Source organism: Rhinolophus sinicus, linkage group LG18 (genome assembly GCF_036562045.2).
Source record: "Rhinolophus sinicus isolate RSC01 linkage group LG18, ASM3656204v1, whole genome shotgun sequence".
NCBI lineage: Eukaryota > Metazoa > Chordata > Mammalia > Chiroptera > Rhinolophidae > Rhinolophus > Rhinolophus sinicus.
This window is the reverse complement of record NC_133767.1, coordinates 14,713,545-14,732,944: the sequence shown is the minus strand read 5'-3', so window position 1 is coordinate 14,732,944 and position 19,400 is coordinate 14,713,545. Positions and strand designations below refer to the sequence as shown.

Below are 19,400 nucleotides of genomic sequence, written 5' to 3'. Positions count from 1 at the left end.
CTCCCTCTGCGCCCCACTCCACACCCGTCCCTGCTCCGTCACCCCTCCATCAAAGTGTTTTCACTGGCAGTTCAGGGGGGCTGGGCAGCCTCTGGAACAACAGCAATAAATGGTAGCCACAACCATTTACTGAGCACCTATTGTGTACCAGGCACGGTGCCAAGCCCCACACCTGCATTATTAACGTTCACAGCACCCTGATGGGGTTGCTTACTGTCATCCCCAGTTTACAAACGAGGGACCTGAGACAGGAGAGGTTGAGGCACTTACCCCTCCCCCCACCCCACCCCACCACCAACCAGCTGGGTTCCAGGGCCTTTGAAAGGAGGGCTGCTGCTTCTAAACATCCAGGGGACCACCAGAACCTACTAGGGCCCCTCATGCCTCAGAAGCAGGTGCCATCTTCTACACACACCCCCCGCCCTCTCGACTTGGAGACCAAGAGGAAGGACAGGCCCAGACTGTTGCCCCAGCCCCAGAATCACCCCTTCCTTTTTATTGAAGAGACAGGCAGAGGGCAAGGGGAGGTTTCCATGGAGACCTTGCAGCTGGGGTCCCCAAACTGGAACTCTTGGGCTGGGGGTCTAGGTTGGACCACACCCCTCGCACTGCTTGCCCAACAGGTGATTCGGAACAAGTCCATTTCCCCTGGTTCCTCATTAGTAAATGGAATCAACAATTGTCCCACCTCGTAGCATTGTTTAGAGGTCAAAATAAGGTGTTTCAGGATCCCTGGTGTCTGAAATCTAGAGGGTGCCCCAGGAGTGGTGTTTCCTGGTGAGGTCTGAGTATTTTGAGGGTTGCGTCTTCCCTGGGCTGGGACTCAGGCAAGAATGGGTCAGGCAGGCCCTGCCCTCCCGGAAGGGGTTGTTAAGCCCAGACAGGCACAGAGGAATACTCTGGGGGACTATTCAGCTGAGGACCATTTAAGCAGGAACCTGAAGGATGAGTAGGAGTTTTCCAGGTTGAGAAAGACGGCAACGACATTCCAGGCACAGAACACAGAGGTGGGCACAATCATGGTTTTCTGGGTGAGATAAAAATGAAAACCAAAAAAACAACAACAACAAAAAACCACTGGCCAGAGGAAGTGGTCTTAGGGGGACCATGACCCCCACCACCACCCCCGAGAGGAGGCTAGAGGTTGCTAGGGCCTTATCCTGCCCAGGCCAGGGCTGGGGGTATGAGGAGGGGCTGACTTTTCTGGAAGCTTTGGGGAACCACTAACCATCTTACGGAGGGCTTCATTGTGGCCAAACGTTGTTGCAAGCGTCCATCTGGCTTGAGCTGGGAAATAGGTTTGTGGGCAGAAGCTGGGGTGGGGGAGAAGAGGAAAGGGTGTGGGGACAGGTTTGAGAGATGTGTTAAATGAGGACAAGGGGCAGGCCCCCAAGGAGGGGATACACAGAGGGGACCTGCATGGTGCAGGGGACCCCCCAAATCAGCTCTGCTTTACTCCATCAGCGCTCTGCCAGCCTCCCTGTCTTCGCCCGGTGCTGTACCTGTAAGAGCTCTGGCTCCGAGGCATTTCTTTGCCCCTGTCCCGCCCCCACCCCCATCCCCCAGTCCCTGTGCCCTGGTAGTTCCTCTCCTTGGGGAGAGGAAGAGCGCCCCCAGGGGAGCATCAAAATGAGTTCTAGCTAAAGGCCCACTCAGCTAAGGTACTCCAGTAACCCACGTCCCTGACGCAGTAGCCTGGGCTCCTCTTATCCCTCCATCCCTCCCCTTACCCTTGGGAGCAGAGAGGCTATCGCGGGGGTGAGCAGGGGCGGGGCCACTGAGCTGTTATAGTCGGACCCACCGGGGATCAACTCCTCGCCGGTAGGTTCCTGCGCTCCCGCTCCCAGACCCCGCTGAGCCCGCTCCTGACCCTCCCTACCAGGTGGCCATCGACATGAACACCCTGGCACGGGGCACAGGAGTGCGGGGCGCCCCTGCGAGCCGGCCGCTGCTCGCACTGCTGCTGCTTCTGCTGTTGCCGCTGCCCGCAGGCGCCTGGTACAAGCACGTGGCGAGTCCCCGCTACCACACCGTGGGCCGCGCCGCGGGCCTGCTCATGGGGCTTCGCCGCTCGCCCTACGTGTGGCGCCGCGCGCTGAGCCCCACTGCGGGGCCCCTTGCCTGGGATACCCTGGGCGCGGCCCCCAAGGGGCTCTCTTCCAGAGACACCCTTTCCTCGGGGCCCGCCGCCCGTGAGGCGCTACTGCCTCCCTCCCGGGTTCAGGAGCTGTGGGAGGTGCGACACAGCGGCTCCCGCGCAGGGCTCCCCGTCCGCGCGCCCCGCAGCCCGCTTGCCCCGGAGCCCGCGCCTGAACCTGAGCCGTGGCTGGGCGACGGTTCCTGGACCTCAGCGGAGCAGACCAGGTACGTGGGGAGAGGAAGTGGGGACGGGATGGCAGCGGGCTCGCGGGCCTCTGGAGATCTGAGCCCGGAGCGCACGTCCCCGTGCCCACCCAGCACCCGCCACTCTTTTCAGACCCGACTCCGCGCGGAAAAAAGACTTCCTTGGAGCACGGTGTATCCTTCCAGCCTGGGGAGGGTTGGTAGTGGAGGGCGCACAGCAGCCTTCTCCCCACGGTCTTGCTCTGTTCTTTCTAGAGCCTTCGGAGAGTCTCTCGCTCAGCCGTGATTCGCGCAGCGAACCGCCTTCGCGGGCCCTCGCCTCGCTCCGCGGCCGGCCACACCTCACCCTCTGCCCGTGGCGCCACTGCGCCTGACCCCGGCGAAGTCGCTTCGGCCTCCAGGGCGCACAGCTCTTGTCAGGCCGGTCCGTCTGGTCAATAAAACCTGTCTGGTTCCTATGCCCCCAGTGTGATGTGTACTTTGCCATCTAGCTTTGGGGCGCAAACAGCCACGCCCCTGCCCTAGCAGAAGGGGGGCAGAGGCAGAGACACTGCCCAGCCCTGGGTTCCCTTCTCCCTTTTCTGCCAACGCCGCCCCTCCTGTTTGGAGGTGGGGGTCATCAGACCAGGTCCCTGGGTCCCCCAGGAGGGGAGAGGTCTGCCCCAGGCAGGAATAAGTGAGACCCGGGGTCCTGCTACCATCTACCAAGGTTGCAGGAGGAAAGCAGGAGCTTATACCTCACCCGCTGAGCAGGAGCCCCCACCCCCAGCCTCCTGGGAGCCCCACATGGTGCCCCCTCACTCTGCCCTCTGGCCAGGTTGGGGAGATTGTCCTCCCCAAGGAAGTAGGACCTCCAGACCTGGCAGCCCACCCAAACTTTCCCCAATCTCCCAGCATTCATTTCAAACCTGGATCTCCTAGGAACCCCTCCCTGCCCTTAGCTGAAGGCTTCTGGTGAGGAAGTGGGAACCCTCTGTCCCTTTCTTCATGGCCATACTCTCCCCCTAGGGAAGAAGAGCCCTTCCACCAGAGTCCCCTTGCCTCCTCGGGGATCCCTCCACCTCTTATCCCTCGCTCTGTATTTCTGGTTATTGGCTCCAGCCCCCCACGTAAAGTGCTCTGCCATCTTGACTAACAAAGAACTCCCTCTACCTGGGCCGCCTTCCTGCTCCCCCCACACAAGTGTCTGGACCCCTCCACCCTCCTGCTCCCTCCTGCTCCCTTTTCAGTGTGGGCTCGGACTCCCACAACTGTCCTGGCCCTTGAAGAGCCTGGGCACTGTGCTCTGATGCTGTGTGCCCGTGGAGCCCTCTTTGGGCCATGTGGCAAGGTCTTCCCTTGGGACACGCAGCACAGACTGGAGGAGGGGTCTCATGTCTGCCCAGCTGTCTGGCTTCAGATGCCCACGTGTATCCAGCCCCCACATTCCCCCTCTGGCCTCTGGAAGCCCTCATCTCTCCTTACTGGAGATTCTATCTCATCTCCTGGGGGCATCCTTCTCCCAGTCGGTTCCCTAATGTGGATGCTCTTTTTTTACTCCATTCTCCCAATTCTTACCCTGAATTTATTTACCCTGATTCCACCCAGTTTTTCCCCCCCAGGATCTGAACTGGGGCAAGAGATGGCCCCAGACTCCTCAGGTGAAACTCATTCTCCCGCTCTGAGCCCACAGCTGCCCCTGCTACACCCCGAATTTGGCCTTTCAAAACATGGGTGTCCTGGGGGTGGCCAGTTAGCTCAGTTGGTCAGAGTGCGGGTCTGTTTAACAAGGTTGCTGGTTCGATCCCCACATGGGCCACTGTGAGCTGTGCCCCCACAACTAGATTGAAACAACTACTTGACTTGGAGCTGATGGGTCCTGGACAAACACCCTTAAAATAAATAAAAGTTTAAAACAAACAAACAAACACGGGTGTCCTGACCTTATCACCCTCCCCCCTACACACTAAAAAGGGCTTCCCACTGTTGGTGGAACTAAATCTGTGCTCTGGGTCTGGGCCACAGGGCTGGACCTATGCCGCACTCTCATTGCTCCCTCCCCACCCCACATAGCCTGCAGACACTGCATTCCAGAACAGCTCTATGGTCCACCCTGAAGGACTCCAGGGTTCCAGGCCGGGTTAATTGCCCCTCCTTGGGGCTGCCCCAACCCTGGGCCTCCCCTTGCCAAGGTACACAAATCCCTGTTTCTACGGGTCAAGATGTTTCTCTAGTGCTCACCAGCGCTTGGCGCCAAGTGGTCCACAAATATTTGTCCACAAGTGCTGGAATACTTGGTGAGGGGCCAGATTTCATGTTGCCTGCAGGTACCCCAGTTCAGAGAGGTTGGTGCTAGGTCCAAGATGACGGAGCATAGCTGATTAGGGGCTATGCAGAGGCTCGGCTTCTCTGCCTACCACCCTTATGGCCCCCCTATGTCTCTGTAGGGCAAGCAGCCTTAGGACGCCAGCCGCATCCCAATTCCCATCTGGAAGGGCAAGACCCAGTCCGAGCCGCAGGGGCGGGGCCTGGGGCAACCCCTCGGACCATGCAATCTCAGCCAGAGCCCGCAAGGGGCGCTGCGCCGCTGCACTTCTGGGCTATAGCCCCGCTCTGCGCCTCTCGCGATGGGAGGGGTTGGGTGGCGGGTGGGCGGGGCACAGCCGCCCCGGGCGTCTTGGGCTAGTTTCCTGCGCGTCTTCCCTCTTTGGTCCTGCCGTTTCTCCTCTTCTCTCTCACTCTCGTCTCCGGGTCTCGTTCTCATCTCTTCCCGTCGCCCTGGTCCTGCCTGCTCCCATTTCGGGCTCGGAAGTGAGGCCTGGTGTCTGAGAGAGGAGGCCCTAAACGAGGCCTGGTCATCCCGCGGGGCCATTAATGCCCATTAGGGAGGCGGTGCCAGCCGAAGAAGCTCTGGGCCATTAGCCGGGCGTCAGACTAATGGCTCCACCCCCCAGACAGGCCGGAGCCCTTCCTCTGACTGTGACCAAGCCTCTGCCCACCGCCACACCCCAAGTCCCCTCCCAGGCTCAGGCTCCGCCCTTCGCTGGGGGCCTTGTAGCAGTGAGCTGGGCTCAAAGCTCAGAGGAAAGTCCCCTCCTTACCCCAGGAGGACCATCTGGCAGACCAGGGGTGTAGAGCACTCACAAAGTCTGCATAGCAAGATGGCAGGAGTGGGTGAGGGAGTGGGCGGTGGGTTATCACCCAGACCACCTCTGATCTGACATCCTGCTGGCCTCAAGGCTCACTTCCCCTACCCCTTCCCCAGGGACCCCAAACAGTTCACAGCCCCTGGACACCTTTTAGCCCTCACTTCTGGGCCTCTGCCTTAGCCTCTGTGTCTTTCACTTCCATCACAGCACCTGAGGCCCGAGGCTGGAGGGAACCGCAGGGGAGAGTTTGCCTGAGAGCTTCCTCATGGCTGTTCCTCCAGGTCCTCCACACTGACTCTGCTCCCTCTTACTCATTCCTGCTCCCCCTTTGTAATTTTTACTTGCAGTTCCCTGGACCGTTATTCTGTTGCTGTTACCCACCTCCTCTGTTACCCACCTCCTTTGTTACTGTTATCTTCCTGGGTACTTTCCAGGCTTTGGGGCCTCCTTTGTTATTCTGGGATGCAATGTTCTTCCTGGCCCCTGGCTGTGACCACATGCCGTTACCCCTCCCTCCAGCTGTGTTCTGTTCCCATCCATCTTCACTCACAGGCTGAGTCCTGGGCTGTGGAAGGCAAAAGGGCCCAAGACTGATTAGTGGTTGTCCTATGGATGGGGAGGTAGATTCCAAGCCTTCTGACCCAGGGGACTAGGGGCCTCTACCTTCTCTGGTGATTTCCCATTCAGCCAGTTCCCTCAACTCTGGTGTGGCCCCAAAGCTACAGTTTGGCAGGTCCTGGCTGGTCCTGTTTGCTATATGGTATCCCTTGGGGTGGTAGATGGTGGACCTCCCAGCCCACACCCATCCTCACAGCCTCCCGGGGCAGAAGCACCAGGCTGGGCCCAGGGAGGCCAGTCGCAGGCCAGACAGGCAGCCTCTGGACAGGCAGACAGATGGAGGTGGCCAGCCATATGGGCGTCTATGGCAGCATCAGTCAGGAACTCAGAGGTGGGGGTGGGGGAGCAGCCATGCAGCTTTGGCCTAAGTGGCTTTTAGGGGCAGCAGTTGGGGTGTGGATACCCAAGGGGCTGGGGCCCAGGAGGCTGCCCAGAGGCGGGCCTTGTGCTTGGGCGGGGTTGGGAGCCCAGCCTGAGGGCACTGGAGAGGGGAGAAGTAGCAGCAAGGACTGGGCCTGATTTGAGCCTACTTCTGCCCTCATGGGGAACTGTCTGGGCTGGCTGTGCCTGACCCCCAGGCACCAGGTATGTGTAGGGGGCAGGGCAGGGCTGGGGAGGGGCAGACTGAGGGGAAGCCTGTGGCCGTTTGTCTTCTGTGTCTGAGGCTGTGAGGACTGTGGACTTAGAACCTCAGCCCTGGGCCCAAGAGGAGTGGGAGCCTCACCTTGGTCTCTTCCCTCTCCAAACCTTGGTCCCTTGATCTGTAAAATGGCCTGAGGCCCCTAGGGTTGTTCCAGGTAAAATGCTCTCAGAGGCAAGACAAAGCATATATGATTCTTCATTGTGATTACTGTCCAGTTGGGGGAAGAGGGCACTCATCCTGGGAGGGGTAGAGGTTAGGGGAGGGAGGTAGAGCTAAGAAAGGGGGAGGAAGAAGGGAGGGGAGGGCTCTGGGTGGAGGATCCAACAGGTTCCTGCTCAAGGAAACACCTCCTGTGAGTGCTGACCACAGGCCAGAGCTCAGAGGCCAAAGTCCTCAGCACATTTCATCCCAGGTCAGGAGTGGGGTAGGAAAGACCCTCTTGTCCCAGCCAGATAAGAGCATGTCCTTCCCCCACCCTTTCTGTCACCTACCAGGTCTAGGATGAGCAGGGTCATAAGTGAGGGGCCTTGGCATAGGGAGGGAATGATGGGGGGATGTTTAATGGACATGCACAGCACAGATCAGCACAAACACGCCTGGGGAGGGCCAGGGAGTCGCCCAGTCACTGACCTCCAGTACATAAGTAGGAGCTGCTGCCATGTCACTTGCAAACCCCTCTTTTTGCCTCTGGGACCATCCTGGGACTCTGCTGGGCCAGGGCATCAATGAGTGCAGGAAGGATCCAGATATATGGACGGTGTGATGGTGGTGGTGGTGACGGTGGTGGCGGTGGCAGTGTAGCTTCCCAAGGAGGATGGGCAGAACTGTGGCCCTCGTTGTTACCCTCTGTCTCCAGTGTGTGTGTGGGGGGTCCTTGGGCTCTAGAACACTTTCTCCATCACTCTCCCTCTTTAAAAGCCTATCTCCAGTGTAGAGCCCTGTATGCAGTAGGTGGTTAATAAATGTTCCTGGAATAGAAGGCAAAGGCGCTGGAGCCACGGAGGCTGCGGAGAGTGAGGGCGAGACAGAGAGGTTCCGGTGATTCGGGGTACCCTGTCCCCAGAGCCTTCCCCCGACTCCCCCTGGGCTTGCAGGGCGCCGGGACAGGGGAAGGCCAGGATGGCTTGGACTCAAGGCGGGGGCGGCGGGGCACTGAGGGGGCGGGGAAGGGGCGGCGCGGGGGCGGTGCCGCAGCCGGAGCTCCGGTCCGAGCCCGAGGCGACGGGAGCCGAGCCGGAGCCACCGAGGACGCCGCCGGGTCCCCAGCGCCTCCGCAGCCTCCTCCGCGCCGCCCAGCGCTCCTGCCTGCCCCGGACGGCCGTCAGCGCCGTGGCCGGTCCGTGGTCGGCGGGTGGGCAGCCGGCGCCATGGCCGCGCCAGAGCCGCTGCGGCCGCGCCTGTGCCACCTGGTGCGCGGCGAGCAGGGCTACGGCTTCCACCTGCACGGCGAGAAGGGCCGCCGCGGGCAGTTCATCCGGCGCGTGGAGCCGGGCTCCCCAGCCGAGGCGGCCGCGCTGCGCGCTGGAGACCGCCTGGTCGAGGTCAACGGCGTCAACGTGGAGGGCGAGACGCACCACCAGGTGGGTGCCTGCGCCCCGCTGGGGCCCGCCGGACGCCCTCCCCGGGAGCGCGACCCTGTCCCGCGCGCGCGGGGTGGCGCCAACGACCACCCCGTCCGGCGCTGCCTGAGCCCAGGCCTCAGCTCTCTGTTGGAGGCCAGGAGGGGGGTCGCACCAGGGCCTGCGTGCCTCTCCCTCCGGGTGGTGGGGAACATAGCCACGGAGGCAGGGACCGCCAGCCTTTTCCTTAGCCTCCCCCACTCCTCAGGAAGCTCGGTCCTGCACCGCGGAGGGGGAGATCCTGGAAGGGAGGGGCCCGCACTGCGGCTCCTTAGCTTGGCTCAGGCTCTCGCACTTTAGGCTTGTTCTGGCCTCAGTGTGCCAAGTGTGAAGGTGTGGGGCACCTTGGCGGGGGGCTCTCCATGCAAGGGAAGACCCTGGGTGCTTTTCTATGTGTGTACACACGCGGGTGTGTACAAAACTGGGTATATGTGTGAGTGTGCAGGTCCCTCGGGATCACCCATGTGTGCACACATCTGCCTGTGTGTACCTGGAGGGTGTCACAGTAAGAGCACACCTGTGTGTGCCTGCATCAGTGAGTGTGTGTGCTGGACTGTGTGCGTGTGAATATACAGGTCGGCACCCTAGGTTTGTGTGTGTGGACAGATCTGCACACCTGGATATGTGTATATGAGCTGGGCTGCGTGTGTGTGCATGAGCGCATGCGTGCTGAATGAGTGTGTGTGAGCTGGGTTGTGTGTGTGAAAATATTCATGTCTGCGCACCTGGATGTGTGTATCTAGGCCTGTGTGTGTCTACCCACCTGGCTGTGTGTAGTCATCAGTGCGTTTTGGCAGCCAGTACACTACTAGTGTGTGCCCTGGCTGATGGTGTCTGGGTCACTGCTGGGAGCAGCGCATTCCTCTCCTTGGAGGTTGCCTGGCCTTGCGGGCATCACCAGCCGCAGCCCCCAGACTCCTACAGCTGAAGATGAGGGCCAGAGGGAGGGCAGGGTCTCCTCTCTACAGGTTCTGGGTGTGTCCATCTCCCACTGGCTGGAGACTCACCTGAGTTGGGTCCAGCCTTTCTCCACTCCTCTGCTTAGGGTCCTCTGTGTCCCCCCAGTGCCTGTGTATCCATGATGTGTTGCTGTGGCCAGCTCTTGGGGCCTAGAGATTAGTGGTTTTTGGCTGGGCCAGGAGCTGACCTCCTGCTCTAACCCTGGGCCCTTGTCTATCTCTGTATCTGTCTGCTGTCCTCTGTCTCCCACCCAGAATGTCAACCTGATAAAACTGTTTGCTGAAGGAGGGTGGGGGTCAGGGCCAGAAGGCTTGGCTTGACAGGCCACAGGGAGGGGCTGGCGGAGCTGGTGCCTGTCCTCTGTTGAACACTCATTGCTCCCCTTGCCCCTACTTGTCCCAGGTCTCCGGGTGCTGGTCTAAGAACTTCACACACAGGACCCTGGGGGACCCTCCCACTGCCCCAGGAGGGAGGGTGTGCAGTTATAGCTCCCATCTTAACATGAAAAAACCGATGCTTAGAGATGTTAGGTGACTGGTCTGGGTCCCACAGTCAGGAAGGAGCCGGCTGCTGGGGCCCTGCTGCGGCTCTCAGAGTCACAGGGAGAGGAGGGGCAAAGCAGGGCTGCGGGAAGATGGGCCTGATTCAGACCCTCCTCTTTGTGGACAAGTTCTGCCAAGCAGCAGATGGGGACTCCATCTACCCTCCCCAAGGCCTTGGGGTGGGTGTGGGTGTGTTACCCTTCCTACCCCAATGACCAGTGGGCACTTGCTCCTTTTCCCTTCAGGGCACTGTGGCATGCATGCCCCATGGTCACCCACATGTTTTAGATACTTCATAGGCACCTGCATAGACACACAGATGGCCACATGCCACACTTGTCCCACAGGTGGACCTGCTCCTCCCCACCGCCACCTGCTTGGTGTGAATCCTGTTTACAGGGTGCTGTGGGATGCCTGAGTAGGTGCCTTGCCACAGGAACCCAGGGCTTCCCCTCTCTCAGGTCCAGCGGAGTGGGTCCATGGTCTGGATCGAACAGGGGGCTTAGAGGCAGGGGTGTAGATGTCCATGCTCCACCATTGAGAAGGACACAAATGGGCACAGACACACCCAGACTGACACCCAGGGAGACGCCTCTCGCCCTTAAACCGACTAAGACCCTGAAATAGGTGGATGCATGCCTGCACACATGTAAACACGCACGCACACTGACACACTGAAACCTGAAGCTCAGCCATGTGCCATCGTTGTCACTTCCACACTGGTTGCCTCACCCAGCTTCCCTGCCCCTGCTGGAAAAGACGCTGGGCTGAGGCCCTGGGACCAGCCTGCAGCCCTTGCAGCCTGAGCCCTAGTGTCTGGAGCCCCGGGAGAGGAGCGACTGAGCGGCCGGAGCCCGGGGGTGGGGGGCGGAGCTGGCGGGCCTCTCAGTCCAGTGACCCACCCTTGGTAGGCCAGCTGCCTGCCCACGAGCCCTGCCAGCTTTGGGTGGTGCCATTGTCCATGTGCTGCCCAGAGCGCTGGCCGCTGACCCACCACCACCTGCCTGTCCCAGGTGGTGCAGAGGATCAAGGCTGTGGAAGGGCAGACTCAGCTGCTGGTGGTGGATAGGGAGACAGATGAGGAGCTGCGGCGGCGGCAGCTGACCTGCACCCAGGAGATGGCCCAGCGCGGGCTTCCACCTGCCCACGACCCCTGGGAGCCCAAGCCGGACTGGACACACGCAGGCAGCCTCGGCTCTGAGGCTGGCCAGAAGGTATGGCGCTCTCTGCCCACGGGGACTACCCTCGCCTCTCCCAGAACCACCGTCTCAGCCTGCTGAGAGCAGTCGCCGTTTCTGGTCACCTCTGCATGTCTCCGTTTTAGTCTCTTCGGCCTCTCAGGGCCCTTCTCTGCCCTTGGTGACTACCCTCTTGGCTCTGCTCTTTCTGCTGTCAGCCTGTTCTAAGCTGGTGGGATCATGGCTGTCTGGTCCCTGGCCCTCGGTCCCCTGCCTCTAGCTCTATTCCCCAGGACGCTCGTCAGAGCCACCTGATATAGGGAGGGTCACTCTGACAAGCCACCCTCCGGGCCTAGGGACTGAGAAACCTGGGGAGGGGCTGCTGGGACATCTCGGGACTGAGAGTGCCCAGCTCTGTGCTTGTCTCGTGCCTGTCTGTCTGTCTGTGGCTCTGCCTCCGTCTGCCTGTGTAAGGGGACTGCTTGTACTGTGAAGGCCTTGCAGTGGGGGGTAGGGGGCTGGCCCTCCTCTGAGGGCAGTGCAAGTTTGGGGGCATCGGAGGAGACTCTAGAAGCTGGGTCCTTATCACGAAGTCTATATGACTTGGGGCACCTCCTGCTTCTCCCTGCCCCGCCTCCAGGCCAGAAGATCTGGAAAAGAATGGGGTAGGGTTGGGGGGCCTGTTCCACCTCCTTCGATGTAGCTGGGCCTGGGTGGTGGTCCTACCTGGGCAGCACCTGGAGGCCAGGAGAAAGAGCCTGAAGCCGCTTGTTCCTCCCTCCTGGAAGCCCCATATTGTCTCTCCTGTCGTCCCCCAGTTTTTTTGTTTTTTAAAGAAAAACAAATTCCTTTAGGGGATTCAAGCCTAGCGGTTCCCCCAGATCCCAATTTGAGAACTACTGGCCTAGGTCCAGTGGAGGTGTGAGATCTGAAGTTTCGGGGTGTGCAGGGGCCCCTGACATCCGCCTTGTTCCGTGCCTGTGACCTGGACCCTGCAGGACTCATCCTGGGGGAGACTGCGTTTCAGGGGGCAAGCCGGCCCCAGCACAGGCCTGTGCTTTTTGTTCTCTGGGGCTCAAGGGCAGAGAGCCACGGGGGTTTCAGGGCCATGGTGCCAAGCCCTGGAGTTTGCACTTGGCCCTGGGGCCACTGAAGGCCGGAGTAGGGGTGTTAGGGTCATATCTGATTTCAGGGGAGTCCTGGGATGGTAGGCTGGCTGGCCCCCTCCCCGGCCTGAGGATTGGAGCCTCCCTCCTTTCTGGACGTCTCATCCCTCCTGCCCCCCCAGGAAGCACCCCTCCCCATGGGCCTTTGTCCGTTGATTTAGACACAAATGGCTAAGTTTACCTTCCTGTGGAAAAATCTGCCCTCGGGTCTTATCTTCAGGGTGGGGTAGCTGAGGTACCTTGTCCTTGGGTGGGACCTTCCCCCTCTGCTATTTCAGGCTCTGGGGCTGCAGGAAGCCCTGGGAGGGGGCTTCCTCTGGGCATATTTTTAGAGGAACAGAGTGGAGCCCAACTGGTTGGTTTCTCTGTGGTTGGTGTTGGTCTGGGGACAGGGACCCCAGAAAGTCAGGGGGGCCCAGGCGACAGGGTCTCCGTGTCCCTCCCAGCCAGACACCCGCCATTCAGTCAGCTGAGCTCAGAGCGTCAGAAGGAGGCGCTGGGCCTGGCTGACCTCCACAAATTAGGCTTAGCTTCTGTCCACTCACGGGCTGCCAAGGAACCTGGTGACGCTTGCATGCAGGGCTGTGCTCTAAGGGGACAGTAGAAACTGAGGCGGGATGCGTGTGGCTTGCTTTGGGGCATGATGAAGACTCTAGCCCAGTGCCCTTGGGAGGTAAGTGCTGAGATGGAGTCAGGGTGCTGTGGGCCACTTGCATTCTCTCAGCCTCAGTTTCCTCCTGTCCCAGGGCTGGGAGGGGAAGGTGGGGCAGGGGAGGACACTGATGTGGCCAGTTCCTCCCGTGGGGCTGTGAGGGCCTTGTCAGTGGTGACTCAGCCCTGGGCCAGACTGGGCTGGGCTGGCTGCAGCTGCACTGCAGCTGATCCTGAGAGTGATGGTAGGGGACAGTCCCCAAGTAGAGCAAGGGCTACTAGTGGTGCCAGGGCCATGGGGGTGATGATAGACTCTGGGCCCTCCTCCCCCTCACACCCAGCCTGTGTCCCCACCCTCTGGTTCTGGTGGCCTCTGGGGGCTGAGAGTGAGTGAGATGACAAAGTCCTACAGGGGGTGACTGCTTGGCATAGGACCCAATGCCTACAACAGAGCTTCTGGGGTTTCTTGGCTCCTGCTCCCCCCAAACCCCATGAGCTACTAAGGGACTATCTTCTATTCTGGGACCAGGGTCCCCTCCCTTGCCTGCCTGTCTTCCCAGCCCTGGGTCCTGGGAGCAGGGCAGGGCCTCCCAGCAGCTTCCTTCCTTTCCTTCTTGGGACGGAAACCTAGCTGGTGGGGGGGCGCCAGGCTGGAGCCTGAGCAGGGGAGGGTGGCTCAGTCACCACCCTGCTCCCCAAAAAATGACTCAATCCCCATGTCCCCACCCGTCCCTGGGGAGCCTGGGATGCAGTGGGAGGTGGATAAATGGGGTGGCAGCCTGAGCTGGCAGGAGAGCGCACGCGACTCCAGCTGGATGCTTGCTGTCTGCCACTTCTGTCCCACCTCCATGGCCCGCTGTGGGAATGCCACACCACCTGCCCCGGCCCCAGGAGCCTCTCTGCGGAGCCCATCCAAGGGGCTTGTAAAGGTTAGGTGGAGTGGGAACAGGGTGGGCAGTGAGGACCCCAGCAGCCAGCTTAGCCCGTGACCCCCAGGGTCAGGAGAGGGGACTTGGGAACAGGCTGGACCCTGAGCAACAATGGGGCCTTTCTCTGCCAGGGCTGGTGAGTCACCATCTGGGGGGGCACAGCCTGGCTCCCGGGGTACCCCCATGCCAGCTTCTTTGGTCATAGGCAGGGCTGGGAGGCCGGGGCTTGTCCGGCTCTGGGACGGCCCTGCTGGGAGCTGTGGGAGCCGTGGGAGCCAGAGGGCCTGGCTTGGAAGCTACAGGAAGTGTTCTGAGCCAGGGCAGGGAGCAAGGAATGTGAGCAATGCACTGTCCTGCCTGCAGCCCCTCCAGACCCACTGTTGCCGGTTCCCCCTTCCTGGCCTCCCTGCAGGGTCCCTGCATTGTAGCCCTCAGCTTGAGGGTCTAGTGCCAGATCTGGTGCTTTGAGGACCCTGGTCTATTGTAAGGAGAGGATTTAAACTAGACGTTAGGAGAGTAACCTCATGGCTTGTATGTGGTGAGAGGCGGTTGTACTGGGTTGGGGCCGAAATGGCCAGTATGGTTGTGAACCCGGATGTGACTTCAGCCTGGCCTCATGGCCCCGGATAACCCCCTAAATCCTCTTCCCATCTGGGGACCTTGAGAGAACCCGCCCTGGAGGTCACTGTGGAGGGCATGGGAAGAGGCTGCAGGGCCCTATGCCACAGGGCTGTCCTTTCACACGTGTGGGTTGCCGTGTGTGTCTGTGTAGTGTGTTTGTGAGCGTATGTTTGGATGTCTGGTCTCCATGACCATGGGATGTGCCTCTGCCACCTGGGCCCTTATCCACATGCCAGTTGTAGTGATATCACACTTCCAGGTTCCATGGACCGCCCTGGCCCTGGCTCGGTTCCATCCTGGCCAGTTTCTGGGGCCTGTGGTCTGATAGCCTGTACCTGAGAGGTCCCTCAGGGGAGGTGTGAGCCCACCTCAGAGCCGCACACCTGTACCTCCAGGTGTGTGTCTAGGAGAAGGCATGAGTCTGTACAGTGGGGCTCTGGAGAATTTGGGGGTCTTACGCTCTCCAGTTCAGACCATGTTGTCCAGCTGAGACCCTCGGGAACCGACGAGCAGCAGCTCTGTCCCTGGCGTTCCTGGGGTTATGGAGCCAGGTGGTGGCCTGTAGTGGGAGTTCCCAGGGGGTGTCTGGGCAGGCTTGGAGGATCAGGAAAGGGGTCCCAGAGGAGGGGCACATGCTGACCAGGAAGAGGATGTTTCCGATAGGTGGGAAGGCCCAGAGCTTGGGGCAAGGCACCCGCCCCGCCAGGAAAGACATGCTTGATCCCATAGCCAGGTGGCCACCAACCGGCAGGCCAGAGCATTCGCAGTCAGATCTGGGGCTTGGAACCAGATTGCTGGCCTGGAGGCTGGGGTGGTCCAGGACCCCTTGGAGGGTGGCCTGGGCTATAGGGGGACAGGTGCCCAAGGCCTGAAGTCATGCCCTGAGGGGCGAGGGGCCCTCTGTTCAGTGCCTCCCCCAGCCTCAGCTTAGCCCAGGATCCCTCGGCCACCCAAAGGAAGGTAGAGGGTAAGGGAGGGGCCCAGTGAGCACCCTCACCCTGCACACTCTCACCTGCTCTCGCCCTGGAGCCCCGAGCGTCCTGGGAAACCTGAGCTGCTGCCCGCTCGCTCACTCCGGCCACCGCCATGTTTAATTGAGCACCAGCAGCCGCTGGCCACTCTGCGCCGTGGTCACTATCCCAGGCCCCGGCTGGGTAGGGTCCTGGGGCCTGGCCCCTGCCGGCACGGCTCCCTGGCCCAGAGCCCTACTGCAGGATGCCAGAGGTAAAGCGAGGCAGGACCCTGGGGTGTTGATGGGGGACCCTCAGGGCACCATGGGTCTCCCTGTCCCAGCAGGGAGGGCAGGAGGGCCGGCCCCACCCTCAGCCCTCACTGGGCTCCTGCCCCAGCCAGCTCCCATCCCTGCGTCTCTGGGTTGGGTGGGGGTGGGGATGGGGGCGGCTCCAGTTTGCTCTGGAATGTGAAAGCAAACACAGCAGCACTGCCACTAGCCCTATGGGAGAGAAAACAAAACTGCCCAGGCCCAGAATTCTGCCAGCCCCACACTCAGAGAGGGAGGTGGGGGGGGGGGGGGCGCTTGCAGGCAGGCCCACGGGGACAGCCATCCGGGGACACCGCAGTGACTGGCACCTCGTCTTGCCTGTTTTCTCGCCTGTGCTCAGTGCTGTCTTTGAGCCTATTGATTTTCCCAACACCCCTGTAAGGCTCCTGGCCCCATCAGAAGTCATTTTTGGGTTTGGAAACCGAGGCTTTGCCCAAGATGTCAAAGCTGGAGCTGTCACGGGCAGTCTACGGGCCCCCAGGGCATGGGCACACAGCGTTTGTCTCTGAGACCTGGGGTTGTCACCGGGCTGGGGCTGATGCCCAGCGTGGGGTTGGGGCTCCCTCCCACCTGCCTCCACTGCTGCGCTGCACACTGAGGGCCAGAGGCCTTGGGGGTGGTGTCAGTGGCCTCTGGCGGTGGGAGATCAGAGCTAGAGCTTGACCCCGAGTCCTGTGTGCCTGCAGGATATCAATGGGCCCCCAAGGGAGCTGCGGCCTAGGCTCTGCCACCTGCGAAAGGGCCCCCAGGGATATGGGTTTAACCTGCACAGTGACAAGTCCCGGCCAGGACAGTACATTCGCTCCGTGGACCCAGGCTCACCCGCCGCCCACTCTGGCCTCCGAGCCCAGGACCGACTCATCGAGGTACTTGTCACCGTGGCTTCGGGATGCCCCATGTGTGTCTGTGCCTGTGTTCCTTATCTGCGTGTCTGTGCCCATGTCACCAGTGTGTGTCTGGGCCCCAGGTCCTCCCTGGGAGGAGGGGAGATGCTGGGAACCTGAGCTGGCATTCCTCTTGCTGCCACGGCTGGTGACAACGTTGATGAATATTTGATGCCACACCTGGCCAGGCAGCTCGGGGGGCTGGTGGGGGCCTGCCCTCAGGCAGTGCTGACCCCGTGTTGCCGGTGCAGGTGAATGGGCAGAACGTGGAGGGGCTGCGCCATGCAGAGGTGGTTGCCAGCATCAAGGCGCGGGAAGACGAGGCCCACCTGTTGGTGGTGGACCCAGAAACAGACGAGTACTTCAAACGGCTTCGGGTCACACCCACGGAGCAGCATGTGGAAGGTGGGCCGCTGCCCTGGGAGGCTGGGAGTGGGATGGAGTGAGGGAGCTGGACAGCCATTGACACACTGTCCCCACAGGTCCACTGCCATCACCAGTCACCAACGGGACCAGCCCTGCCCAGGTGAGAGGGTGGGTGGAAGTGGATAGGGTGGGTCCGGGAAACCGCAGGGGTACCCCTGAGAGTCTCCAGGCCTGAGAGAGCCCCCCCCCGCTGAGATCTCTGTCCTTATATATTTGAGGTTTTGACACCCAATCTGGCCCCATCACTCCCAGCTTTATTGTTCCCTGTGAATCCTATCATGGGTCAGTCACACCCCAGCCCCATGGGGCGGGCAGGCACCTCCAGCCCCAGGGCTGCTGCCCTCACTATTCCCTCTGCCCAGCACTGTCTGGGTACCTGGAGTCATCCTCGGTCCCTTCTCTGGAAGCTGTGCCTGGCTTCACCCCAGGTGACTCGCTTATGTGGGTGATTCGTGCATCAAAACTGCCTTTCCCTGTTGTGAGCCAGCCAGGGCCGGGCCACCTACCTATTCACGGCCTAGCATCCTGCCTTAGGCTAGGCCTAGAGTGTATTAGAGGCTTGATGCTCACTATCAAATGAAGGAATAAATGCAGCTCCGGGGTGTGTGTGTGTGTGTGTGTGTGTGTGTGTGTGTGTACGTGTGTGTGCACACCAGTGGCTCTTGGGCAGGGCCCCTGAAGCTCTGCCTTGCCCTTGGTTTCCCAGCTCAATGGTGGCTCAGCGTGCTCATCCCGAAGCGATCTGCCTGGCTTCGACAAGAACAATGAGGTAGCTGTGCTCACATATTGGGGGGCCAGAGGCCTTTGGGGTGGGTGTCTGTGGAGCTGTCAACCTGGGCAGTGGGGCCACTGCCTCCAGGAAGCCTGCCTGGGCCCACTGCCTCAGCCCCATCAGGTGGCCTCTGGTGTGAACTCCCCGGGAAGGAACACCTGTCTGGGGGCTTGGGTCTAGGGCTCACTCTGGACACCTGCCCACCCTCAGGATGGCAGCACCTGGAAGCGAGACCCCTTTCAGGAGAGTGGCCTCCACCTGAGCCCCACAGCAGCCGAGGCCAAGGAGAAGGCAAGAGCCACCAGGGTCAACAAGCGGGCGCCACAGATGGACTGGAACCGGAAGCGTGAGATTTTCAGCAACTTCTGAGCCCCTCCCTGCCTGTTTGCTGGACCTTGGGCCTCGCCCCTCAGGCCCAGCCCAGAGCTCCCCAAACCTCGGTGGACTGGAGGGGATGCATCCTCACCCCCAGAAGCAGTGGTGTCCCACCACCACCCAGAAACCAATCCACGCCCCAGTGAGTCCCCGACCTGCCCCCCTACTGGTGGGGGTTGGGGGAGTGTGGCAGCAAGACTGGGGAGAGGGAGCCCCTGGTATGAGAGAGAGGGGGAGAGGGAGCCCCCCCAGATGTGAGAGGCAGCGGTGACCCAGGGGGCCAGGCCTTTGCTTCTCTGCCTGGGCCTGCTGACTTAAAGGAATTTGTGGTTTTGCTTTTTCTCCAAAAAGAGCTCCAGCTCTGCACATGTTTCCACTTAATACCAGAGCCCCCGCCCCCCTAAGGACATGCTCTCTAAATAATTGCAATAAAACAAACCTTTCTCTGCAAACCATTTCCTCCCCACCCCCTCCTCCTCAGCTGCAGCCACCCCTGATAGGAGTCTCAGGGACTTCCTGGGACAGAGTGGGGGAGGGCCTAGGCCGCGTTTCTGGGAGCTTCAGGTGAGGCTAGGGAAGCCAGATGTGGCCCAGGAGCTTTCCCTCACCCCATCTTTGCCCTTTCTGGTGTGTGCGTGTGTGTATGGGTGGGGGGCGGTTCCTTAGGCCAGGCCCCCTGTGGCCCCTCCACACCAGGAGTCTAGATGAAGGGCCTGAGCTCTCTAAGGGGCCAGAGGATGGAGGAACCCCTGCCCCTAAAGAGGGTAGCCTCTGGACAGGCCCCTTGATCCTGTGCCACAGCCCCCAGGCCTGGGGAGTGTGGCTGTGTGAGAACGTCCGCCAGCGGGGACTGCAGGCTTTGGGCTCAGCCACTGCCTGGAGCCCTCCCCCAGAAGACTCTACCAACTCTGTCCTAAATCACACCGATATTGCTGTCTGCCCTGTAAGCCATAGCGCATGCGCGCCCTTGGAATAAACAGGCCTTCCTCAGACCCTTGGCTGCCTCTGTCCTTTCTGAGCCCACAGTTGGGGGGTGGGGGGCTATGGCCCAGGCAGGAAGGCAGCAGCCTGGCAGCTCCTTCCCCAAGTCTCAGCTGCTGGAAACCAGGCCTCCTAAGCTTCCTCTCCCTGAATCCATCCACCTGGCATCCAAGCCCTGCTTCCCTCTTCCCCTGCCTTTGGAGCCCTGCCTTCCTCTCACCCTTTTTGGCACACTCTGCAGCCCTTGCCCACTTCCTCTGCCTCATGAGGCCCAGCTCATTT

At 60.9% G+C, this 19,400-nt stretch overlaps 2 protein-coding genes across 3 annotated transcripts; both read left to right on the top strand.

Annotated features, from left to right (window-relative positions):
* Positions 1-1,761: 1,761 nt before the first annotated feature.
* NPW (neuropeptide W) lies at positions 1,762-2,804 on the top strand. Its single transcript, XM_074322567.1, has 2 exons — positions 1,762-2,364; positions 2,599-2,804. Exons 1-2 carry the CDS (start codon positions 1,895-1,897, stop codon positions 2,627-2,629), a joined length of 501 nt encoding a protein of 166 aa, XP_074178668.1. The 5' UTR covers positions 1,762-1,894; the 3' UTR covers positions 2,630-2,804.
* A 5,113-nt stretch (positions 2,805-7,917) lies between these two features.
* Positions 7,918-19,129, top strand: NHERF2 (NHERF family PDZ scaffold protein 2). Of its 2 annotated transcripts, XM_019713180.2 has the most exons (7): positions 7,918-8,312; positions 10,867-11,067; positions 16,367-16,546; positions 16,816-16,969; positions 17,047-17,090; positions 17,697-17,759; positions 17,973-19,129. In XM_019713180.2, the coding sequence occupies exons 1-7, from the start codon at positions 8,100-8,102 to the stop codon at positions 18,129-18,131; spliced, it is 1,014 nt and encodes a 337-aa protein (XP_019568739.2). In that variant the 5' UTR covers positions 7,918-8,099; the 3' UTR covers positions 18,132-19,129. The 2 variants fall into 2 exon arrangements, with proteins under 2 accessions (XP_019568739.2, XP_019568740.2); XM_019713181.2 differs by lacking the exons at positions 7,918-8,312; positions 10,867-11,067 and adding an exon at positions 13,481-13,777.
* Positions 19,130-19,400: the final 271 nt, after the last annotated feature.

What these genes read in the sequence shown, in the direction of transcription:
- NHERF2 (XM_019713180.2), top strand. Translation starts at nt 8,100, where the DNA reads ATGGCCGCGCCAGAGCCGCTGCGGCCGCGCCTGTGCCACCTGGTGCGC. An exon ending in AGGGCGAGACGCACCACCAG is followed by an intron (nt 8,313 to 10,866) that starts GTGGGTGCCTGC and finishes TGCCTGTCCCAG; the next exon opens with GTGGTGCAGAGGATCAAGGC. An exon ending in GCTTCGACAAGAACAATGAG is followed by an intron (nt 17,760 to 17,972) that starts GTAGCTGTGCTC and finishes GCCCACCCTCAG; the next exon opens with GATGGCAGCACCTGGAAGCG.
- NPW (XM_074322567.1), top strand. Translation starts at nt 1,895, where the DNA reads ATGAACACCCTGGCACGGGGCACAGGAGTGCGGGGCGCCCCTGCGAGC. An exon ending in ACCTCAGCGGAGCAGACCAG is followed by an intron (nt 2,365 to 2,598) that starts GTACGTGGGGAG and finishes TGTTCTTTCTAG; the next exon opens with AGCCTTCGGAGAGTCTCTCG.